The following is a 23,246-nucleotide window of genomic DNA, read 5'->3' as shown; positions in this document are numbered from 1 at the left end:
AGAGTTTTCATTTATTTTTGTAGATGCTCTGCGGCGCCATGCAGCCACCATTTTGAGGCTTCAGGAGAGCCCTGTATGTTGATTCCTTTGGTAAGAACCCTTATCAGTGTTTATGGTTTATTCTGTGGCTGCTTGTGTACACTGTTAAAATAATTAATGAAAATAGAGTGTGATGTATCAGGAGCAGAAAAGTTTGTTGTCGATTTTTGAATATCAATCTGACTGTTACACAGGTCAGGGTTTTATTAAACATGATTTGACTACGATCCAGTCCAAAGATGGCGAGCCACCATGTCAGGATCCACTGTGATGACGACTGAGGTCCAGACGATCTTCTGTGGACAGACTGATTCTGCTTGAGTGGTAGGTAGGGATGAAGCGGTTACCAGTCACAAGGTACAATTCCGGACGGTTAGTACTATCGTGTTAAATTTTAATTATCATGATAACCGTGTTTGATTACCGCGCTTTGAAAAGGGTTAATACTTGTGTGTTACACTAACCATTCAACACAGAAAATGTAACCCATCTTTGACATGGAACACAAGCTGCTAAATGTTCCAGGTAGTGTTTTACAGCAAGCTGGTGTTGATTAGATAACAAACAAAAAAACGAAACAAAACCTGAAAAATTAAAGCTGCTGACTAAACATCATCAAACTCAGCAGGATACAGCTGCTTTGTTAGAAATGTGCCAGAGAAGCGTCCTGAACCAACTGCTTTCAGTGTGAATCCCCTCCTGGATCCAGAACAACTGTTAGTCTACTGCCCCCTAGTGGCTGTTTAGAGTCATTGCAGTGTCTACTGGAGACTGAAAGGGGAAACCTTTTGCTTTCCCTTACTGTTTCCCTTTTCTAGCATCAGCGCCTCCTGTGGCCGGTTGCTGTAAGTATTTACTCACAGAGGTGCCTGCGGTCGGGGACGCAGCAGCCGCCGCAGGAGACATGGGGTTCATGGCTCTCAGGTTCTGGCCTCCTATTCGCCGGTGTCCTCTGCCAGTCACATCTGGAAATTGCAGGAGAACATTTTTGTTTTCTCGAGGCTTCATAACCAGTCAGATAACAAATGGGTGATGTCGCGGTGGCTGTATCCAACTCTTAATCACAGTTTAAGGGTTTGACTAAATCCCTCAGAAAAATGTGCTGATTGGATAACGGTTAGGGCGTGTGTGCCTTGTGTTTGAATGCACGCTACCTTGGCAATCAGGTTAGAGACAACATGTATACATAACAGCGAGTACATGTAAACAGCCATGAGACACTTTGGTCGCCTCAAAATGTCTTGTTCAGCGCTTTGATGTACAAAACAGCGGCAGGACATTTTGTTTAAAGCCTGTTTTCTGCGAGCCACAAGAAGCATCTCACCTCGAGCAACACTTGAGCTAAATTACTGCTGCATCATGCTAACCAGGCTAACTCAAGGGTTAGGGTTAGCCCCACCCCCTCGTCCAAATATGGTCAATCCTGTCTACAAAAACTGGATCAGTGTTTTGTCTGTACCTCTGCGGAGGTTAAGCTGAGGAGGTCTCGGTTGTGTAAAGGCTCTGTCTGCTCCTCCTTCTTTCTCCTCCTCCTCTTCTCCCTCTGGGCCGTCATGGACTCTGTGCTCCTCTGCCTGGAGCTCCATGTCCGGGGAGGGAGCACAGCCATTGAGTCCAGGTTCAGAGCTGCCGGCGGGAGGCTGAGTGGAAGACTGAGGGTCTGGATCTGCCATCTGAGAGTCGAGACGTGTTCAGCATCCACAGCATGAAATGTTATCAGAACCTTTTAATTTGAAAAGCCAAAACTCAGACGTCCTGTGTAAGCATCCCAATGAATGTGTCCCCGTCCTCAAAGTTTCTACACCTGCCCCTCAAACAGCAATAATAGTCTCTAATCTCTCTCTAGCTTTAGCTGCCAGATGCTAACACCAGCTTTAAAGTGGGCCAGTCAGAAATTGAACATAAATGAGTCACTTTGAAAGCACAGGAAACAGTTTTGTCATGAAGGCATTTGAAGACGTTAAACAGCTTCCTGTCAGTGAGTTGAGTCCCAACAGGACCTCACCAAGCGTCCACAGATCAATCCAACGAGTCCTGACATGATTTATTTATGGTAGAAAAAGGAACACAAAGCAAAACTCTGCCTTTCTGACTTAAATCAAACGTTTTCTCTTCTCATCGTTGAATTTCGTCATCGTTTGATCTCTTTAGGCCCCTGTAAAGATTCAGATGCTTCTCTTCCAGTCTTCATCAGCTGAATTAATGAACCGACTGATGATTTCAGTCATGCCTTAATCATGATGAAAAATAAATAAAGTCACATGTACAGGTAAAGCTAACTTCCTACCACAGAGAAGCACCTGTCACAAAACCAGGTGTTCACTGGATCACTCGTGCGTGGCATCTGAAGCCCTGAAACTACCTCCTTAATGTTACATGAGTATTTTTTTATGAAAGGAAAAACTAATCAGTCAGTAAATCAGCGACTCTTTAGCGAGAGATGGACATGAAAGAACTTATCGTTCTTATTCTTATCGTTCACGTTAAATCTAACGTGACATAAAGAAAGTGTTTTTCTTTTTTGAACCATTTTGACTTATTAATATGAAACGTCCCTTCTTGGACAAATGTGAGTACAGTTAATAAACACATATTTAAACAAATATCTGCCAACTCAAGTTAAAAAACATGAAGCCACTTTCAACCACAGAATGCATCTTCAAGCACTTTGTCCAAGAGGAACACATGCCTGTATGTGTGCACGTAGGGATGGAACGGTTACCAGTTTCACTGTTAGATTCCCGACGGTTAGTAATACCATGTTCAATTTCAATTATCACGATTACCACGCTTTGAAAAACTCACGGTAAATACTTTCCAGCGTCTCCCAGGCGCAGCACGCAATGTGGCTTTGTTTACAGTGACAACATGGCGAAAGGCAGCGACAGCGCACCGGCAGAGGAGACTAAATCCGAGGTGTGCTCATATTTTGGATTTCATGAGGCTGCGGAGGAAAGTTAATCAACGATGGTTACCCTGTCTGCAGAAAAAAACCAAACGAAAGGGTGCAACACTTCAAATATGCTGACCCATGTTCGAGAGCAACAACCACTACTTTATGGTGAATGCAAGGTAAGTTAACTTTCAGCCAGATGCATGATGGGGGTTTTAGGAGTGCTGCAAAAAGTCATGGTGCTCGTCTAACTTGCTGATAGCTTGTCTATAATGTAAACTGAAGCTTCAAGTCTTACTTTTTTAAGTGCGAAAGTGAAACTGAACGTTTTTGCTTTTACTCGTCTTGCTGCTGTATGCGTCGTGTGTCTGCTGCAGACCCACTGCAGACGATAACCCATAACTAATAATATAATAATTTCATATTTTGCTCATTAGAACTCGGCAGTCATTGAATTGTTCGTCAAAGTCTTCCGACAGGAGAGACGCTAAGGACTAACTCCTATAAGACTCCTCTGTATTTCTGTCCATTTTTGGGCTCAGTGCAATAACTATCACTGCACAGATTTGATGTGTATTTGTGTTCATGGTGCTGTGGATGAAGATAGACACACAGAAGATAGACTCTGTGTGTGAGAGACGGAATAAAAGGAAATAATTACAACACTGTTTATCATCATATTAATAATAATTCTAATGTTAATGATCATAATAATAATGCATTTGCTATTCCTCTGTTTACAGAGTGGGCAGACAGCAGGCAAGACTAGTGATGCTACTGGACCTGGTCCCTCATCAGCACTGACACAGACACTCCAGCAGGCCGTTCAGAGACAGGCTGCTTATGCACCCAAATCAAGAAATGACCTCACTGCAGCCGTTTCATATTACATTGCAAAGGACAAGATGCGTTTCAAACGGTGGAGAGGCCTGGCTTCCTTTGGCTGATGAACGACACATGGTGCCTCTGCCATCTTTAATGTTTATACACATTTGGTGGGTTTCATACGTTTACATAATATTTCTTAAGTTATTATTTTAGAGTTTATTTATTCAAACACAATGCAAAGTGCTGTTCTTTTTCCTTCATTTAACTTTTAACATTGTATTGTGATTATTATTTCACCTTCTCTCATCAAGTAGGTGAGTGACGCTTTGCTAAATGTACAACACTGCTGTTTGTGTTGTCTGAAGGAAACGATACAAATCAACATGGAACAAAAGAGGAACAAATGCAAAGGAAGAAAAAAACGCTCAAAAGTTTAAACAGGAAAAATATCAAAATACTCTCAAGTAACAACAGAAACAAGAATTATCATGACAACATTCATTCGGATGACTTTGATGTTTCAGGTACAAACTGTCGAGTTTTAATTGAACAGGCTGACCTGCCCGGGTGCCTCTGAGCCACAGGCTGAACTGCTGAAGCTGCTGCTCTGAAGAAAAGAAGTGTTGCCTGACCTGTGTGCCGTGTGTCCCGCTGAAGAGTCTGAGGACGAGTCACTGCTGCTGAAACAAACCAGCGGGTCAGAGTCGGAGGTAGAGCGAGGCCCAGAGACAATAAGAGAGAGAGATACTCAGTGAAACCAGGAAGTAACTAAAAACTGGCTCTGGAAAGGAAAAGTTTGACTGTTGCTATGGTAACCCTGGCAGTGAGATTTGTGTGTGTATGTTAGTGACTCGGCAACCTTAAACACAACAAAGCCGCCTCCTTAGTGGAAACAACCAGGAGAGACAATCGTGTGATCAGTGACGGGACTTTTATTTTGTAAAAAGTTTCCCAGGAGACGGAAGTCGGCCCTCTGACAGTGACATAATACTCATAATATCAAACTTACACTTTGTAACCAATCAGACAGTAAGACTTCCTGTCCAACTCCTTCAGAGTAAAAGAGTCTCCACCATTTATCTTAAAGAACAGACCACTAAACCCTCTGTAGACATCCTGGTGGTTTTGTGGTCTGACAGTATTAACGATAGAATAAACCATGTATAAATAATGGACATGCAGACACACACATGTTCCTGGTCCCCCATCACGTGTTACACTCTCCTGTATGAAACATATATTTAACTGTGTCCATACTCCTTATGGGAGGAGAACATATTACAGAGCAAACTGGTTTGGATGAACCCAGTAAAAGACTTCTTTTTAGACGAGGATCAATAACTTCTTAGTCGACTCTGTCACATGGATTCAGAACTGTAAGATTATATCAGGGTCTGTCTGTTCAACGCTGTTAAAACGTCTCTGGACACACTTTTAATACAAAAATACAAGTATAAAACACAATATAAAATATGCACAACAGGTGTGACTGAAGAGCTGTACAGTCGTGCAGGTATGTGCAAGATGATGCTGAGTGCAATGCAGTCCCAGGTTTGTTCGGTAACAGTGTGAGCTCTTCTTTCTAGACTTGAGTAAATCCCTTTAAGAGTCAACTAAAGTTGGCTTATTAAAAACAGACTTGAGCCTCATTTTAAGATCGGAACAAGTAACAGAGAAGTGTAAAACAGCCAGCTGGGACGCAGATTCATCATCACACTCTACAGTTCCTGCTTCAGCTTAAGTCCAGCTCTCTGGAAAGGCATGGATCCACCTCACGGAGAGCAGTGATCAGAACTGAGCTGGCTTCTCTTCCCTTTCTTCGTACTGTGTCGATCAAGTCTCGTGCTTTTTCTGCTTTGACTTTTGTCCTGATTGACTGCATTTCACCATCATTTATAACACCATGCTGCAGGAGTTCATCCAGAAGCTGATTCAGGACAGGTTCAGACACTTTGTTTAGAAAGTTGGTCCTCACTGAGCGCAGCGTCTCCTCTGCAGGGACCCTGTCCTCCGCAGGGCCTCTGCATTGTGCAGGGACCCTGTCCTCCGCAGGGAATCTGCGTTGTGCAGGGACCCTGTCCTCCGCAGGGAATCTGCGTTGTGCAGGGACCCTGTCCTCCGCTGGGACACTGCGTTGTGCAGGGACCCTGTCCTCCGCTGGGACACTGCGTTGTGCAGGGACCCTGTCCTCCGCAGGGAATCTGCGTTGTGCAGGGACCCTGTCCTCTGCTGGGACAGTCCTCTGCAGAGGTTCTCTTCTTGAACCTGGTAAATAAGCAGAAAAGACCTTTGTGTAATAACCGACTTTCTCTTACAAATCTCAAAATGTTATCGTTAAAGAAATAAATTGCATGTTTTCTCTGTTACAGAAACGTATTTTGCTCTACATTATTTCTCCTGCGTTCTCCTTTGAGAGGTCTCTTGGTTTCATGATGTCTCCCTCTATCTTTGTGTTAATTCTGCTATATTTTGTCGGTTCTTCATTTACATATACAAGGCACACTGTTTCCTTGTAGCTAATCAAATCAAGAAATGTATCCCACAAAAGTCTTAAAACAAGAGTTTTAACCATGTGTAAAATAATCGTTAAAAAACAATTTATATTCCACCTTACAAAGTGCTTTAACAGACACGGCAACAAGCAGGAAATATAAAATGCAACACAACAACAAACTAGAAGAGCATGGACAGACAGCGAGACAATATGAAGGTACAGTCAACATGAAGTCAAAGCAAGAGGACAGGAGCTGCATGAACACAGCAGAGAGTAGACGAGGACGGTAAAAGAGATGCAGTATAATAAGAAATATAGGTAAAACAAGTAAAAGAATAAAACAACATTAAAATAGTGCTCTCCAGAGGAATACTGATACCATTCAGACAAGCTCACTACCTCCGTGCTGTAGTCCAGCACCAGGGACACTTTTCCACATGATTTAACAAAGAGAAATAAACTGGAGCACATCTTCTGTTCACATTTGCGTTCTGTGACTTTCATGGTTTAGTCTTTATTTGTTAAATTCCCGGTGTTGCACATAAAAACATACAGTTCCCTCACTTTGGTTTTTTCTTCAGGACAAATGGGAAAACAGAAACTTACAATCGAGCAGTGGACTTCAATAATTCAATCAATAGAGCCACAGTTTGGTGTTAAAGAAAGATAGATGTGCACGTTCTGCTCGAGTCTCTCACTGAGGTCTTAACAAAGACAAGTGAGGTCCTGCTGCAGCAGGATGAAGCCTACTTTACCTGTCAGAATCACATCACGCTTCCAGGCGACTGTCCTGTCCTGGTCCTGGACCACCAGAGTCACTTTCTCTGGGTGTGTAGTGAGGAAAACTTCAAATGTTGGATAAAAATTTGGTCCATACTTCAAGCGAAATGGTGCGTTCTGAAAACCAACAGTAAAGAGTCATTAAACAAACTTCCTACAATAACGTTTCTCATTGGGAAGATAAGCAGCCAAGATCGTATTCATGATAATGATGTGTATGAATGCTGGAAGTGTATGACACTCGACTCACATCAGGCTGTATTGTGAAGCCCTCAGGTTCACAGTGGACACTGTACATCTGACCAAAGCTGAGGTGACAGTCAGAAGAGATCCTGATGTACTCAGCACCTCCTTGTTGGGCGACAACCTGCAGGGACAGAAAAAATGTTATTCCTTTTTTTATTTTGCTCAAATAATACAATTTGTCGATTTTATTATTGAGGACATTTAAGAAGAAACCTGATGACCAAAGTGTTTCACAGAGAAACAAAAAAAACACAGACATAACTAAGGTACTAAAGCTAAGGTTTCAAGGAGGTTTAATGTCATTCCAGAACATGTTTGTCATGAGAGGGAACAAAAAAGAAGAGCAATAATAGAAAAATACAACATACATCACATTAGCTTACATTAAATAAGTTTTAAATTAATCCCCAAACACCAAACAGCCCCTTTTTCTTAACTCCATCGGTCAGTATGAGGAAGAGCTCGGTGTTATTTGTGTAACAACGGAAGATGTTCTACTTTCAAATCAAGATCCCAGAGGAAGATTTTAAGCACTATTGTGTAGTTTTTGTGCCTGAACTTAACCATATTCAAGCATTTCACAATGTTCACCCTGTGTTAGAACGGAGGAAAGCTGCATCCTCAAACAGCAGCTAAAGGGTTCCTTTACCTTTTTACAAAATGGCTACACACACAAAGGCCCGAAATACAGACATGCACAAACAGGATCCCATGGACATGCACTAATGTAGAGATGTCAGAGTGAGGGGGCTGCATATGGCCATGCACCCCGAAACAGTCGGGGATTCAGTGCCTTGCTCGAAGACACCTCGACTGAGCCCAGGAAAGGACCTGGCACCTCTCCAGCCACCAGCCCCAATTTGGTGCGTGGTTCTTACTGGGCCTTGAGCAGGTCACCCTCTGGTTCCGAAGCAACCTTCTACAGACGGAGCTATCATCAAACCCAAAACCTTGGTCATCCATATTGCAGTATTAACATGCATCCAAGGTTATCTTTATGTACAGGAATTAACCCGAGACAGGAACGTGTGAATCATCCTTGTGGTTTACACACACCTCAGGATGAAAGTGCGCAGGTATGACATTCAGCTTTACCTCATGCAGAACGATGTTTTCCTGCAGCAATAACACATCCAGGACTTCATGCGTTGTGTCCACAGGTCGGAGGAACAGCAGGACTTGGCCATTTATTGGCAGGGACATGTTCAGAAACCTTTTAACTAAATCCCAAACCAGGCCAAAGGCAGAGAGGTGAGGGACCTCCACAATCACATGAGTGTCTGTGATCTTCAGCGGCTTCAAGAAGCTCATTCCATCATCCGTGATGTGGACGACAGACAACAGGCCGTCGACCAGCAGAGCTGAGAATGCAGAGAGGTTAAACTTCAGTTTGACCTCATTCATTTCTTACCACTTCTGAGAGTTATTATTTATCTCTTCACATCAGTTCTGGAGCATCTCAAGGATACAAATCATCTTCATTGAACTAATTCATTTTTCTAACACTGAAGACAGCATCGTGGGTACCTTCCTTTGTGTCACAGTGAGGGAAGTGGATCTGACGCAGAGCATCCTCAGAACACTTCATGTTGAACAGCGGCCCCGCAGCCTTCTTGCCAGCTGATTGGAGGAGGCTCTCATCCCATTGGACAGTCCTGTACAGAAGCTCCGCCTCCTTTGCCATAACAAACACCAGTCCAGTCAAAGCACACTGGAACACACCTTGACCAGGACATCTGAACCTGACATGAAAGGGTTGAATTAACTTAACACTTATGATCCAAGCTCACTCAGTCATCTTTAGGTGTAAACCTGTTTATAAAACAATATTCCATTCAGAAGTTAAGAATCTAAAATCTGTCACTCTAAGTCAGAGCTCTCTGTGTGTCTTTATAACGGGCTGAAGTTAAAGATAGATATAATGAGCTGTGTGTGCCAAGACTCTGAACTTCAAGCTCAGACTCTAAGATTGATTTAAGAGACGTTTCCTTGCATGTTTTATAAAGCACATTATTTTTTGGTTTGAACGCTGCACACGGTTTTATAAATGAGGTCGATGTTAACACTGCTGCATCTGCTTGGTGTGTTTTGAATATTCTACCAACAGAGTTCAGCTTTAATAACCTCACTACAGACAACAGAGCAGTTTAACACACACCTTGTTTGGTCATCTCACATGATTACCTGTATGTAGAGTCAGTCTGTTCAGGTGAAAAGGATGAGGGAGCCTGGAATTAAGAAAGGCAGGAAGTTACTTATTTTAATAGAAATGCCAACTTCTCTTTCAGTTATGAAAAACTATATTCACACTATGTATTCAAACCAAGCACATGTGGAACACAGAGAAATGGCATCAATGAAGGCACAGTCTAAGGCTACACAGAGGAACAACTGCAATAAGAAGATGGGTCTCAGTAACTGCAAACACATATGTGCATGTATTCAGCTCCTGGTTTAATGTCACACAGTCTGCTCCTGTGCTGATCCTGGTGCTGCCAGTGACGAGAGCTCAAAGGTGCAGTTTTACAAAAATAATAGCAATCCTCGTTCCTCACGATCAGCTTCGTCTGCTGCTGAACCCCACAGGAGGGCAAATATGTTATACAAGTGTATACACTCAGTGAGTCTGGTTATATTACTATTGTATGCACAACAGAAATGCTGCATATAACACAAAGGAGAGAGATACTACAGTGACTACAGTGTCGATCCTCCCTTAAATTCACATGCTCTGTAGGAGTAAACACACCCTGCTCCTTTGCCCAAAGGAGACGATCCATGTCACCTCAACACAATACTTTCCCTGGAGCTTAAGTTTGGAGAGGGCCATGAAGCCAGTACCTACAGACCCATAAGCTTTCTGTCAGTATCATCAAAGACTGCTGAGATGTTTGCAATCAAACTACTGACAACCATTCTCCATACAGGAACATTTAGTTTACACCAAATGCACTTTATCTTCAGACTGAAAAACTCTAAAGAACTAAAAAGATGGATAAAGTTTATGAGTTTCAACTTCTTACCATATTAATGGATCAGAAACTGGATTTAAGAAACGTAAGAAAAAGATAAAAACCATTAAATGATCAAATTTTAGACCAACTGTTTCTCAGGATGAAGAAGTAACGCATGCTATAATCCCACATGCTTCATTGTATAAAATGTTACAGGAAGCGTTTGAAACAGTCATTAAACCTCGAGAGTCTTTATTTAAACAAACATGAAGAACTCTCGATAAAAAGTCGATGCAGTATCATCCTGCCTGTTGCTGTCAGCAGTGGTGTAATGTAACAAAGTAATAATACTTTGTTACAGTACTTAAGTATTTTCTGGGAGTATCTGTACTGTACTTGAATTTCTTCTGCTTTAACTCCACTACATTTACTTTGTCAGTCGGGAGACCTTTGTTGGTCTAAAGATTGTGGAGTTTTTAAACAGAAAATACGTCTTTAAATGAACAGAAACTGAAAGGTTAAAAACTGATGGTGGCAGTAATGCAACATCATGGATGCCGACTGATGTTAAAACCTTGAAGAAGAAGAAGATTATTCACTTCCCTGCTCCTTTTCCTCTGCTCCACTCGATGAAGCGTCACTTTGCTGATCTCTCTCTCTCTCTCTCGCTTAACCGCTCACTCACTACGTACACCCCCGACACAAGTTACAGCAGGAGGAGAGGAGACATGTCGCAGAGATCATGTCGTTGCGTAGAAAAACACAACTCGGCCTCTTCTGCTTGTTCCAAAACAGTAGTAAGAGTAAGAAGTTCGACCCTGAAGCAACTAACGAATAAGATGATGAACGTTTCTCTTCATCATTATTAAAGGTGCTGTTGTTTAATTAGCGTGCCATTGTTGTGTGATCACACAGCATGCTTTTATGAGAGTCTGTGAGTCAGACAGACAGACAGACAGACAGACGATAAATAGGGAGAAAGAGAAACACCAACAGATAATGGAGAGAGAGAGCAGCAGATGATGAGAGGTAAACAGCAGACACTACACCTCATTAATGTTTCTGAAAATGTGATTGTATGAAAACCCTTTGTAATATTACAATAAACTTATGGTGACATAAATGCATTTAACTTATTCTCCAACTCTCATCATTAAATGTTTAATAAAAGCAGCTGTGCATCAGATGTGAGGGACACACCTCAAATTATTGTACATGAAGACGTGCTCTGAATGTAAATAAGGGCCCAGAGTGCAGAAATAGCATCAGAATAGAGGCTGATGATCCAAACAATGGGCTCTTAAGTTGTGAACACCTTGTTTTTCTTCAAGTGAATCTATTTCTGAAGGTTAACAGTAAAGAAATAAGTTAATAACTCTGGAAATTCTGACCACTTTCCCTTTTATAAATATCACGTACTTGTACTTTTACTTTCAATCCTTCAGTACAAATAATGAGAAAATACTTTTGACACTTAAGAACAAAAAAGATCAGATACTTTAAGACTTTTACTCGAGTAACATTAGAACAGCTGACTTTGACATGTTCTGGTTTGATATCTGTGCTTTTACTCAATCGCGGCTTTCAGGTACTTTTTCCACCACTGACTGTAAGATACTGGAGAAGCAACATCTTCTCACTTTGACAAATTCACATTATTCTCAAATGTTTGTCTCCCAGATTTGAAACGGTTTGGTCTCTACTCCGTTGTGTCTCTTTGGAAATCTTTGCTTCGAGAAGTCTATAACATCCAGAGGAATATTTTCATCAAGAGATTGCTCTGTACGTTTCTGGCTCTGACTTTGGGCCGTCAGATTTCTCTTTGAAAACCACGACTCAGAGAAACGACCAACAAGATGAAGGTTTGCAGTTCTACTGCAGCTTACAGTCAAAATGAAAAAACTGCTGAAAGCAACCCCTCAAGTTGCTGACAGAGTTGTTATTTCTTATCCGTGTGCTGCACTGCCTCATGCTGTCATGACAGTCTTAACTAGTTTAATGCAAAGACTTCAACTCTGCGAGAATAATGGACGGTGGAGAGCGCACTGCAACTTCTTTCCTCACCTTCTCGTCATCATCAGGCAGGTGAAGCTTTTCCTTCACATCCAGGTTGACATTGTCGTCACCTGATAGAGAAGAAGTGATGTTTAGAGCTCTGACTAAAAGGTATAGAACAAACAGTGGAACAAGGAGCACCTGCTTATATAGAATCAGATATCTGTGTAAAGTAGCTTGATGAATGATGGACATTGCTTCAATACTCACATGTTTTGAGTTTGTCAGCTGTGATCACCTCTCCGTTGATTCTGTTCGGACGAACACAACCCAAAAGTTATGGAACCAAATTTAAATAGTTTGTTCTTGAAGTCAGTCAAGCTTAAAGTCCTTCCACAAAGCAACTGATCAAATGCTTTGCAACAGGTCATATCATCACTACAAGGACTACAAGTAACTGCTGACTCTCATGCAATTGCATCTCATGTTTTGTTGAAGAATTAAAGAATCCAGTGAAGAAAAGAAATGTAAGATGGAAAATAAGAAACTGCATCCAAAAGTAATCTGATTCTGATACTGATCTGTTGGGCTTGGCTAGGCTGACCCCTGGGCTGTGGTACTAACGCCGGGGACAGACCGGACGCAGAAGCCCCGCGAATAGCCGCGGAAGCGCCGAGAAGCGGAGCCAGTTTCCTTTCGGCGCCCATGTTAACCGATTGTGTCGTTCACACCAGACGCGGCGCGCACCTCCGCCACCGGCTCGCACCCTGCAGCGATCGTTTCGGCGCCTGGTCTATTTTTTGTGCAAGCCGCGAGCGATCGCGTCAATCCTGGCAGGAAGTCACACATGAAACAACGAGAGAATCCGGTTTCAAAATTAAAACACTGCGATCGACAAATGCGATGTTATATTTGTGTGCTTTTATATATTTGTCAGTATCTAAACAGAGCGCTAGAGAGATGAAGATGCAAGCACGCACGCACACACACACACACACACGCGCGCACACGCGCACGCACGCACGCACACACACACACACACACACACGAAAGAGAGAGACACAAGGTGGGCTGGCTATAGGGGGTGGGGGCGAGGTGTCAAAACACACACGCAAACAGAGAGAGAGAGCATGATTAAAAAACAGCTCCAAATGTGAGTAAACGACAGCTGAGGAGCAGAGGTGCTTGTCGACCGGCGCGGAGAAATGATTTTTTGTAGCGCGGAGCTTCGCAGCGCTTCCTCGTCCGGTGGGTCCCCCCCGTAATGCAGAAACCCAAGGCTCCATTCACAGAGGGGATACTTTGATCACTAGAAGAAGTACTTTTGTACAATTGGTCCTCATCCTGATATCTACACTAGCAACTCTTACTGGTTGGACTGGGTGCTCACACAGTGGAAGGTGAAACTGTGGAAAGAGTTGAATGGAGTACAAACTAATTCAGTGTGTTTAACACTGCTAAGCAACATGAACTGTGTTAAATCCTTCACTGACCTCAGAGTCTCCAGTCTGCAGTTTGGACTCTGCAGAAAATCACGCAGCAGCTTCACTGCTGAATCCTGCAGCTTGTTGGAGCTCAGCTCCAGCTCTCTCAGATGGGAGGGGTTGGACTTCAGAGCTGAGGCCAGAGAAGCACAGCTGATCTCTGACAAACTGCAGCCACTCAATCTGAATAAAGAAAAAAGACATGGAGATAAAATTCATTAACAATCCAATTTGATGTGTTCAAGTTTTAAATGTGTAAATAAACATCAACAATCTTGATTTTTGTAACCAAATCAAAGTAAAGAAATATTTCTACTTCAGCCAGTAAACTTTCTCATGAAAACAAACATGAGGTCAGAGGTTATTCTGGATACAGTTGAGATCATTCACTAAAAATCATCAACATTAATTGACAGTAAAAACTGACAGAGGACATTTTCTCTGGTTTCTTTAACTAACAGAAGTCTTTTGTGACTGCAGAATAAATTTAGTGTAAGAAACATGAAAATATGAACAACACAGAATCTATACGGTCATGATGTGAGTTATTGATGAACATGAGTTAGGCTCAGTCGGTAATGAAACACATGAGGTCTACAATAGTAACAGAGAGTGACTGAGGTCCTCGAGTGCTTCCCTTTTTAATGTTCCCCATGTATCACACACAAGCACCGGAGAGAGAGCTTTCTGTTCTTATGCACCTGAACTGTGGAGCTCACTGCCTCCTGAAATCAAACATGCAAGCTCTCTGGGTGTTTTGAAAAGTAGTGTAGGAGCTGTTCATTTGTTCTTAGTATTTAGTTCATTAGTAATAAGTAGTATAGTTCGATTATTCTAGGCCTTGGCTTTATTTTGATTAGATTTTGATCCTATTTTCTTTTGCTAGTTGTTTGTTTAGTTTAATTATTATTATTATTTTTTGTTTGTTTAGTATATTTGGTTTTTGCATAATTAGTATCTTGGTTTGTTTTGTTTAGAATTTGGGGTAACACTGTGGGCACCTGAGTTTATAGAGGTAGGTAGGTAGGCAGGTAGAGGACCAGCATGCACCTGGGTGAGCCTATAGTTTTTTACCAGTGCAAGAGAGGCAGCAGGAGCCATGATTTCTTTGTTCTTTTGTTTGCTTGCTTGATTATTGGGAAAATAAACCATAAGAAACGCACAACCTTGAATGGACAATGGACTTCTTTAGCCTGCGTACACCACATCCCCATGGTGCATCGGTGGCACTTTGATTATGTTTGATTTATTGTAAGTTAGATTTTTCGGACAGCTGGCCTACAAGTAGGCTAAAGACATGTTTTTGATCAGGCTTCTGGCTTGGAGTCATTTTATAGCCTTGTTCTATGTTTTTAGCGTTTTTAACAATAGTCTTATGTCTGGGATTTATTCTGGCCTTCTCAACTTTTACTCATTTACATTTTTATGTATTTCATCGATTCCTAATATCTGATGTATTATGTATATATTTATATATATATTTTGATGTATTTTGATCTTTTTATTGCATTTTAATAATCTTTCATTATGTTATATTTTTATTTCCTGTTTTATCATCTACTGCTGTCAATCTGTGTTTTCATCTCCTGTCTGTGAAGCACTTTGGGCTGCATGCTTTATGTATGAAAGGTGATATATAAATAAAGCTGAGTTGAGTTGAGACTCAGTGAACTGACCTCAGAGTCTCCAGTCTGCAGTTTGGACTCTGCAGAAAATCACACAGCAGCTTCACTCCTGAATCCTGCAGCTTGTTGTAGCTCAGCTCCAGCTCTCTCAGATGGGAGGGGTTGGACTTCAGAGCTGAGGCCAGAGAAGCACAGCTGATCTCTGACAAACTGCAGAGACTCAATCTGAAGAAAGAAAAAAGACATGGAGATAAAATTCATTAACAATCCAATTTGATGTGTTCAAGTTTTAAATGTGTAAATAAACATCAACATGTCTTGATTTTTGTAACCAAATCAAAGTAAAGAAATATTTCTGCTTCAGCCAGTAAACTTTCTCATGAAAACAAACATGAGGTCAGAGGTTATTCTGGATACAGTTGAGATCATTCACTAAAAATCATCAACATTAATTGACAGTAAAAACTGACAGAGGACATTTTCTCTGGTTTCTTTAACTAACAGAAGTCTTTTGTGACTGCAGAATAAATTTAGTGTAAGAAACATGAAAATATGAACAACACAGAATCTATACGGTCATGATGTGAGTTATTGATGAACATGAGTTAGGCTCAGTTGGTAATGAAACACATGAGGTCTACAATAGTAACAGAGAGTGACTGAGGTCCTCGAGTGCTTCCCTTTTAAATGTTCCCCATGTATCACACACAAGCACCGGAGAGAGAGCTTTCTGTTCTTATGCACCTGAACTGTGGAGCTCACTGCCTCCTGAAATCAAACATGCAAGCTCTCTGGGTGTTTTGAAAAGTAGTGTAGGAGCTGTTCATTTGTTCTTAGTATTTAGTTCGTTAGTAATAAGTAGTATAGTTCGATTATTCTAGGCCTTGGCTTTATTTTGATTAGATTTTGATCCTATTTTCTTTTGCTAGTTGTTTGTTTAGTTTAATTATTATTATTATTTTTTGTTTGTTTAGTATATTTGGTTTTTGCATAATTAGTATCTTGGTTTGTTTTGTTTAGAATTTGGGGTAACACTGTGGGCACCTGAGTTTATAGAGGTAGGTAGGTAGGCAGGTAGAGGACCAGCATGCACCTGGGTGAGCCTATAGTTTTTTACCAGTGCAAGAGAGGCAGCAGGAGCCATGATTTCTTTGTTCTTTTGTTTGCTTGCTTGATTATTGGGAAAATAAACCATAAGAAACGCACAACCTTGAATGGACAATGGACTTCTTTAGCCTGCGTACACCACATCCCCATGGTGCATCGGTGGCACTTTGATTATGTTTGATTTATTGTAAGTTTGATTTTTCGGACAGCTGGCCTACAAGTAGGCTAAAGACATGTTTTTGATCAGGCTTCTGGCTTGGAGTCATTTTATAGCCTTGTTCTATGTTTTTAGCGTTTTTAACAATAGTCTTATGTCTGGGATTTATTCTGGCCTTCTCAACTTTTACTCATTTACATTTTTATGTATTTCATCGATTCCTAATATCTGATGTATTATGTATATATTTATATATATATTTTGATGTATTTTGATCTTTTTATTGCATTTTAATAATCTTTCATTATGTTATATTTTTATTTCCTGTTTTATCATCTACTGCTGTCAATCTGTGTTTTCATCTCCTGTCTGTGAAGCACTTTGGGCTGCATGCTTTATGTATGAAAGGTGATATATAAATAAAGCTGAGTTGAGTTGAGACTCAGTGAACTGACCTCAGAGTCTCCAGTCTGCAGTTTGGACTCTGCAGAAAATCACACAGCAGCTTCACTCCTGAATCCTGCAGCTTGTTGTTGTAGCTCAGCTCCAGCTCTCTCAGATGGGAGGGGTTTGACTTCAGAGCTGAGGCCAGAGAAGCACAGCTGATCTCTGACAAACTGCAGCTCCTCAATCTGAATAAAGAAAAAAGACATGGAGATAAAATTCATTAACAATCCAATTTGATGTGTTCAAGTTTTAAATGTGTAAATAAACATCAACATGTCTTGATTTTTGTAACCAAATCAAAGTAAAGAAATATTTCTGCTTCAGCCAGTAAACTTTCTCATGAAAACAAACATGAGGTCAGAGGTCATTCTGGATACAGTTGAGATCATTCACTAAAAATCATCAACATTAATTGACAGTAAAAACTGACAGAGGACATTTTCTCTGGTTTCTTTAACTAACAGAAGTCTTTTGTGACTGCAGAATAAATTTAGTGTAAGAAACATGAAAATATGAACAACACAGAATCTATACGGTCATGATGTGAGTTATTGATGAACATGAGTTAGGCTCAGTCGGTAATGAAACACATGAGGTCTACAATAGTAACAGAGAGTGACTGAGGTCCTCGAGTGCTTCCCTTTTTAATGTTCCCCATGTATCACACACAAGCACCGGAGAGAGAGCTTTCTGTTCTTATGCACCTGAACTGTGGAGCTCACTGCCTCCTGAAATCAAACATGCAAGCTCTCTGGGTGTTTTGAAAAGTAGTGTAGGAGCTGTTCATTTGTTCTTAGTATTTAGTTCATTAGTAATAAGTAGTATAGTTCGATTATTCTAGGCCTTGGCTTTATTTTGATTAGATTTTGATCCTATTTTCTTTTGCTAGTTGTTTGTTTAGTTTAATTATTATTATTATTTTTTGTTTGTTTAGTATATTTGGTTTTTGCATAATTAGTATCTTGGTTTGTTTTGTTTAGAATTTGGGGTAACACTGTGGGCACCTGAGTTTATAGAGGTAGGTAGGTAGGCAGGTAGAGGACCAGCATGCACCTGGGTGAGCCTATAGATTTTTACCAGTGCAAGAGAGGCAGCAGGAGCCATGATTTCTTTGTTCTTTTGTTTGCTTGCTTGATTATTGGGAAAATAAACCATAAGAAACGCACAACCTTGAATGGACAATGGACTTCTTTAGCCTGCGTACACCACATCCCCATGGTGCATCGGTGGCACTTTGATTATGTTTGATTTATTGTAAGTTTGATTTTTCGGACAGCTGGCCTACAAGTAGGCTAAAGACATGTTTTTGATCAGGCTTCTGGCTTGGAGTCATTTTATAGCCTTGTTCTATGTTTTTAGCGTTTTTAACAATAGTCTTATGTCTGGGATTTATTCTGGCCTTCTCAACTTTTACTCATTTACATTTTTATGTATTTCATCGATTCCTAATATCTGATGTATTATGTATATATTTATATATATATTTTGATGTATTTTGATCTTTTTATTGCATTTTAATAATCTTTCATTATGTTATATTTTTATTTCCTGTTTTATCATCTACTGCTGTCAATCTGTGTTTTCATCTCCTGTCTGTGAAGCACTTTGGGCTGCATGCTTTATGTATGAAAGGTGATATATAAATAAAGCTGAGTTGAGTTGAGACTCAGTGAACTGACCTCAGAGTCTCCAGTCTGCAGTTTGGACTCTGCAGAAAATCACACAGCAGCTTCACTCCTGAATCCTGCAGCCTGTTGTCACTCAGCTGCAGCTCTCTCAGATGGGAGGGGTTGGACTTCAGAGCTGAGGCCAGAGAAGCACAGCTGATCTCTGACAACCTGCAGCTCCTCAATCTGAAGAAAGAAAAAAGACATGGAGATAAAATTCATGAACAATCCAATTTGATGTGTTCAAGTTTTAAATGTGTAAATAAACATCAACATGTCTTGATTTTTGTAACCAAATCAAAGTAAAGAAATATTTCTGCTTCAGCCAGTAAACTTTCTCATGAAAACAAACATGAGGTCAGAGGTTATTCTGGATACAGTTGAGATCATTCACTAAAAATCATCAACATTAATTGGCAGTAAAAACTGACAGAGGACATTTTCTCTGGTTTCTTTAACTAACAGAAGTCTTTTGTGACTGCAGAATAAATTTAGTGTAAGAAACATGAAAATATGAACAACACAGAATCTATACGGTCATGATGTGAGTTATTGATGAACATGAGTTAGGCTCAGTCGGTAATGAAACACATGAGGTCTACAATAGTAACAGAGAGTGACTGAGGTCCTCGAGTGCTTCCCTTTTTAATGTTCCCCATGTATCACACACAAGCACCGGAGAGAGAGCTTTCTGTTCTTATGCACCTGAACTGTGGAGCTCACTGCCTCCTGAAATCAAACATGCAAGCTCTCTGGGTGTTTTGAAAAGTAGTGTAGGAGCTGTTCATTTGTTCTTAGTATTTAGTTCATTAGTAATAAGTAGTATAGTTCGATTATTCTAGGCCTTGGCTTTATTTTGATTAGATTTTGATCCTATTTTCTTTTGCTAGTTGTTTGTTTAGTTTAATTATTATTATTATTTTTTGTTTGTTTAGTATATTTGGTTTTTGCATAATTAGTATCTTGGTTTGTTTTGTTTAGAATTTGGGGTAACACTGTGGGCACCTGAGTTTATAGAGGTAGGTAGGTAGGCAGGTAGAGGACCAGCATGCACCTGGGTGAGCCTATAGTTTTTTACCAGTGCAAGAGAGGCAGCAGGAGCCATGATTTCTTTGTTCTTTTGTTTGCTTGCTTGATTATTGGGAAAATAAACCATAAGAAACGCACAACCTTGAATGGACAATGGACTTCTTTAGCCTGCGTACACCACATCCCCATGGTGCATCGGTGGCACTTTGATTATGTTTGATTTATTGTAAGTTTGATTTTTCGGACAGCTGGCCTACAAGTAGGCTAAAGACATGTTTTTGATCAGGCTTCTGGCTTGGAGTCATTTTATAGCCTTGTTCTATGTTTTTAGCGTTTTTAACAATAGTCTTATGTCTGGGATTTATTCTGGCCTTCTCAACTTTTACTCATTTACATTTTTATGTATTTTATCGATTCCTAATATCTGATGTATTATGTATATATTTATATATATATTTTGATGTATTTTGATCTTTTTATTGCATTTTAATAATCTTTCATTATGTTATATTTTTATTTCCTGTTTTATCATCTACTGCTGTCAATCTGTGTTTTCATCTCCTGTCTGTGAAGCACTTTGGGCTGCATGCTTTATGTATGAAAGGTGATATATAAATAAAGCTGAGTTGAGTTGAGACTCAGTGAACTGACCTCAGAGTCTCCAGTCTGCAGTTTGGACTCTGCAGAAAATCACACAGCAGCTTCACTCCTGAATCCTGCAGCCTGTTGTTGGAGCTCAGCTGCAGCTCTCTCAGATGGGAGGGGTTGGACTTCAGAGCTGAGGCCAGAGAAGCACAGCTGATCTCTGACAAACTGCAGCGCCACAATCTGAAGAAAGAAAAAAGATATGGAGATAAAATTCATTAACAATCCAATTTGATGTGTTCAAGTTTTAAATGTGTAAATAAACATCAACATGTCTTGATTTTTGTAACCAAATCAAAGTAAAGAAATATTTCTACTTCAGCCAGTAAACTTTCTCATGAAAACAAACATGAGGTCAGAGGTCATTCTGGATACAGTTGAGATCATTCACTAAAAATCATCAACATTAATTGACAGTAAAAACTGACAGAGGACATTTTCTCTGGTTTCTTTAACTAACAGAAGTCTTTTGTGACTGCAGAATAAATTTAGTGTAAGAAACATGAAAATATGAACAACACAGAATCTATACGGTCATGATGTGAGTTATTGATGAACATGAGTTAGGCTCAGTCGGTAATGAAACACATGAGGTCTACAATAGTAACAGAGAGTGACTGAGGTCCTCGAGTGCTTCCCTTTTTAATGTTCCCCATGTATCACACACAAGCACCGGAGAGAGAGCTTTCTGTTCTTATGCACCTGAACTGTGGAGCTCACTGCCTCCTGAAATCAAACATGCAAGCTCTCTGGGTGTTTTGAAAAGTAGTGTAGGAGCTGTTCATTTGTTCTTAGTATTTAGTTCATTAGTAATAAGTAGTATAGTTCGATTATTCTAGGCCTTGGCTTTATTTAGATTAGATTTTGATCCTATTTTCTTTTGCTAGTTGTTTGTTTAGTTTAATTATTATTATTATTTTTTGTTTGTTTAGTATATTTGGTTTTTGCATAATTAGTATCTTGGTTTGTTTTGTTTAGAATTTGGGGTAACACTGTGGGCACCTGAGTTTATAGAGGTAGGTAGGTAGGCAGGTAGAGGACCAGCATGCACCTGGGTGAGCCTATAGTTTTTTACCAGTGCAAGAGAGGCAGCAGGAGCCATGATTTCTTTGTTCTTTTGTTTGCTTGCTTGATTATTGGGAAAATAAACCATAAGAAACGCACAACCTTGAATGGACAATGGACTTCTTTAGCCTGCGTACACCACATCCCCATGGTGCATCGGTGGCACTTTGATTATGTTTGATTTATTGTAAGTTTGATTTTTCGGACAGCTGGCCTACAAGTAGGCTAAAGACATGTTTTTGATCAGGCTTCTGGCTTGGAGTCATTTTATAGCCTTGTTCTATGTTTTTAGCGTTTTTAACAATAGTCTTATGTCTGGGATTTATTCTGGCCTTCTCAACTTTTACTCATTTACATTTTTATGTATTTCATCGATTCCTAATATCTGATGTATTATGTATATATTTATATATATATTTTGATGTATTTTGATCTTTTTATTGCATTTTAATAATCTTTCATTATGTTATATTTTTATTTCCTGTTTTATCATCTACTGCTGTCAATCTGTGTTTTCATCTCCTGTCTGTGAAGCACTTTGGGCTTCAGCCAGTAAACTTTCTCATGAAAACAAACATGAGGTCAGAGGTTATTCTGGATACAGTTGAGATCATTCACTAAAAATCATCAACAATTTATTAACAACTATCAGGACATTTCCTACATGTTTTTAAAACACTAGAAGTCTATTGTAGGACTGTAGACGAGGTGTTTGAAGTGAAAATGTGAACACAATTAAATGTAAAACAAATATATATACATGTAAGTTATGTCTGAACACAAATGAGGTTTAATCAATAATTAAAGATAAAAGATTCACAACAGTAACAGAGTAGAATAGAAGAACAATAATGTTATCTGACTTCAGAGTCTCCAGTCTGCAGTTTGGACTCTTCAGTCCATCAGACAGCAGCTTCACTCCTGAATCCTGCAGCTTGTTGTCACTCAGCTCCAGCTCTCTCAGATGGGAGGGGTTGGACTTCAGAGCTGAGGCCACGATTTCACAGTGAGTGTTTGATATTCCACAATCAGAAAATCTGTTATGATGTAAACATTGTGAAATAATATTAGGAATTAATAGGAAATGCATGCACACACATGCTGTTTGTTGTGTTGAGTATTATTAGAATAAAAATGCAGACAAAAAGAGTATCGAGTACGCGCTTCATTAACATCTAACCCTGGGAACAATGGGCGGCTTTGAATAGCAGTCGCCGTTACACACACACACACACACACACACACACATATATATATATATATATGTACTTCTTTTTACGTGAAGTACAGTACAGCCTTTAATTAAAGCAGCTTAATTTCCTTTTGGGATTAAGTTACATACCTTAATATTCTACCTACTCTCTATAAAATTGTGAGTCACAGGAATAGTTGCATAAATTATCTCGGACTTCTGAAATATCTTTATTTATTTTTAACCTCTGAAGCAACTAAAGCTACCACTTGTCAGTGATATGCCTGTCAAGTTGCAGATTTCTTTCATCTCTATTTCCCACTGAATGTAACTGTGGCCGGGACAGGGTTAGATTTGTATATCATTTACAGAGGGGACATAATACCAGAGAACGTCTCTCTGTGTTTCTCTGAACAGCATTTGGTTGTCACTGGACCCTTTTCTCTCCAGCAAGATCAACAGGTACACCAGGAGAGATTGTTCACTAATCCACAGCAGAGAGCATCGTCCTCTCTGCAGTCGTTGTTGCTGAGATATCACATTTACTTCAGAACATTTTCCTATAAGACGTTAGCATGAAGTTGTTTCATAATTCTTAC

At 40.0% G+C, this 23,246-nt stretch overlaps 2 protein-coding genes across 5 annotated transcripts in view; both read right to left on the bottom strand.

Moving 5' to 3' along the window:
* The window catches only part of dnah5l (dynein, axonemal, heavy chain 5 like), a 57,169-nt gene extending 55,457 nt beyond the window's left edge, over positions 1-1,712 (bottom strand). Inside the window, exons 1-2 of the mRNA XM_069667075.1 lie at positions 1,499-1,712; positions 901-1,004 (exon numbers count right to left, since the gene is read on the bottom strand). Coding sequence (XP_069523176.1) covers positions 901-1,004; positions 1,499-1,712 — 318 coding nt within the window. The remainder of the gene's footprint in view (positions 1-900; positions 1,005-1,498) is intronic.
* A 2,803-nt stretch (positions 1,713-4,515) lies between these two features.
* The window catches only part of LOC138595803 (NACHT, LRR and PYD domains-containing protein 12-like), a 56,394-nt gene continuing 37,663 nt past the window's right edge, over positions 4,516-23,246 (bottom strand). For 2 of the 4 annotated variants that reach the window (XM_069667239.1, XM_069667236.1), the window contains 13 exons: positions 20,397-20,573; positions 18,729-18,902; positions 17,058-17,234; positions 15,390-15,563; positions 13,723-13,896; positions 12,500-12,540; positions 12,299-12,360; positions 9,465-9,508; positions 8,808-9,022; positions 8,376-8,641; positions 7,285-7,401; positions 7,010-7,151; positions 4,516-6,025 (listed from right to left, as the gene is read on the bottom strand). In XM_069667239.1, the coding sequence (XP_069523340.1) occupies positions 5,493-6,025; positions 7,010-7,151; positions 7,285-7,401; positions 8,376-8,641; positions 8,808-9,022; positions 9,465-9,508; positions 12,299-12,360; positions 12,500-12,540; positions 13,723-13,896; positions 15,390-15,563; positions 17,058-17,234; positions 18,729-18,902; positions 20,397-20,573 (2,296 nt within the window). In that variant the 3' untranslated portion in view covers positions 4,516-5,492. Of the gene's footprint in view, positions 6,026-7,009; positions 7,152-7,284; positions 7,402-8,375; positions 8,642-8,807; positions 9,023-9,464; positions 9,509-12,298; positions 12,361-12,499; positions 12,541-13,722; positions 13,897-15,389; positions 15,564-17,057; positions 17,235-18,728; positions 18,903-20,396; positions 20,574-22,318; positions 22,493-23,246 lie in introns of all 4 variants that reach the window. The other 2 variants (XM_069667237.1, XM_069667238.1) reach the window with 1 other exon arrangement.

This window comes from Semicossyphus pulcher, unplaced genomic scaffold, assembly GCF_022749685.1.
Source record: "Semicossyphus pulcher isolate SPU_LCO1_2020_fin unplaced genomic scaffold, fSemPul1.0.p SCAF_18, whole genome shotgun sequence".
Classification (NCBI taxonomy): domain Eukaryota; kingdom Metazoa; phylum Chordata; class Actinopteri; order Labriformes; family Labridae; genus Semicossyphus; species Semicossyphus pulcher.
Note: the sequence above shows the minus strand (reverse complement) of the source record. Positions and strands in the feature narration are given on the sequence as shown.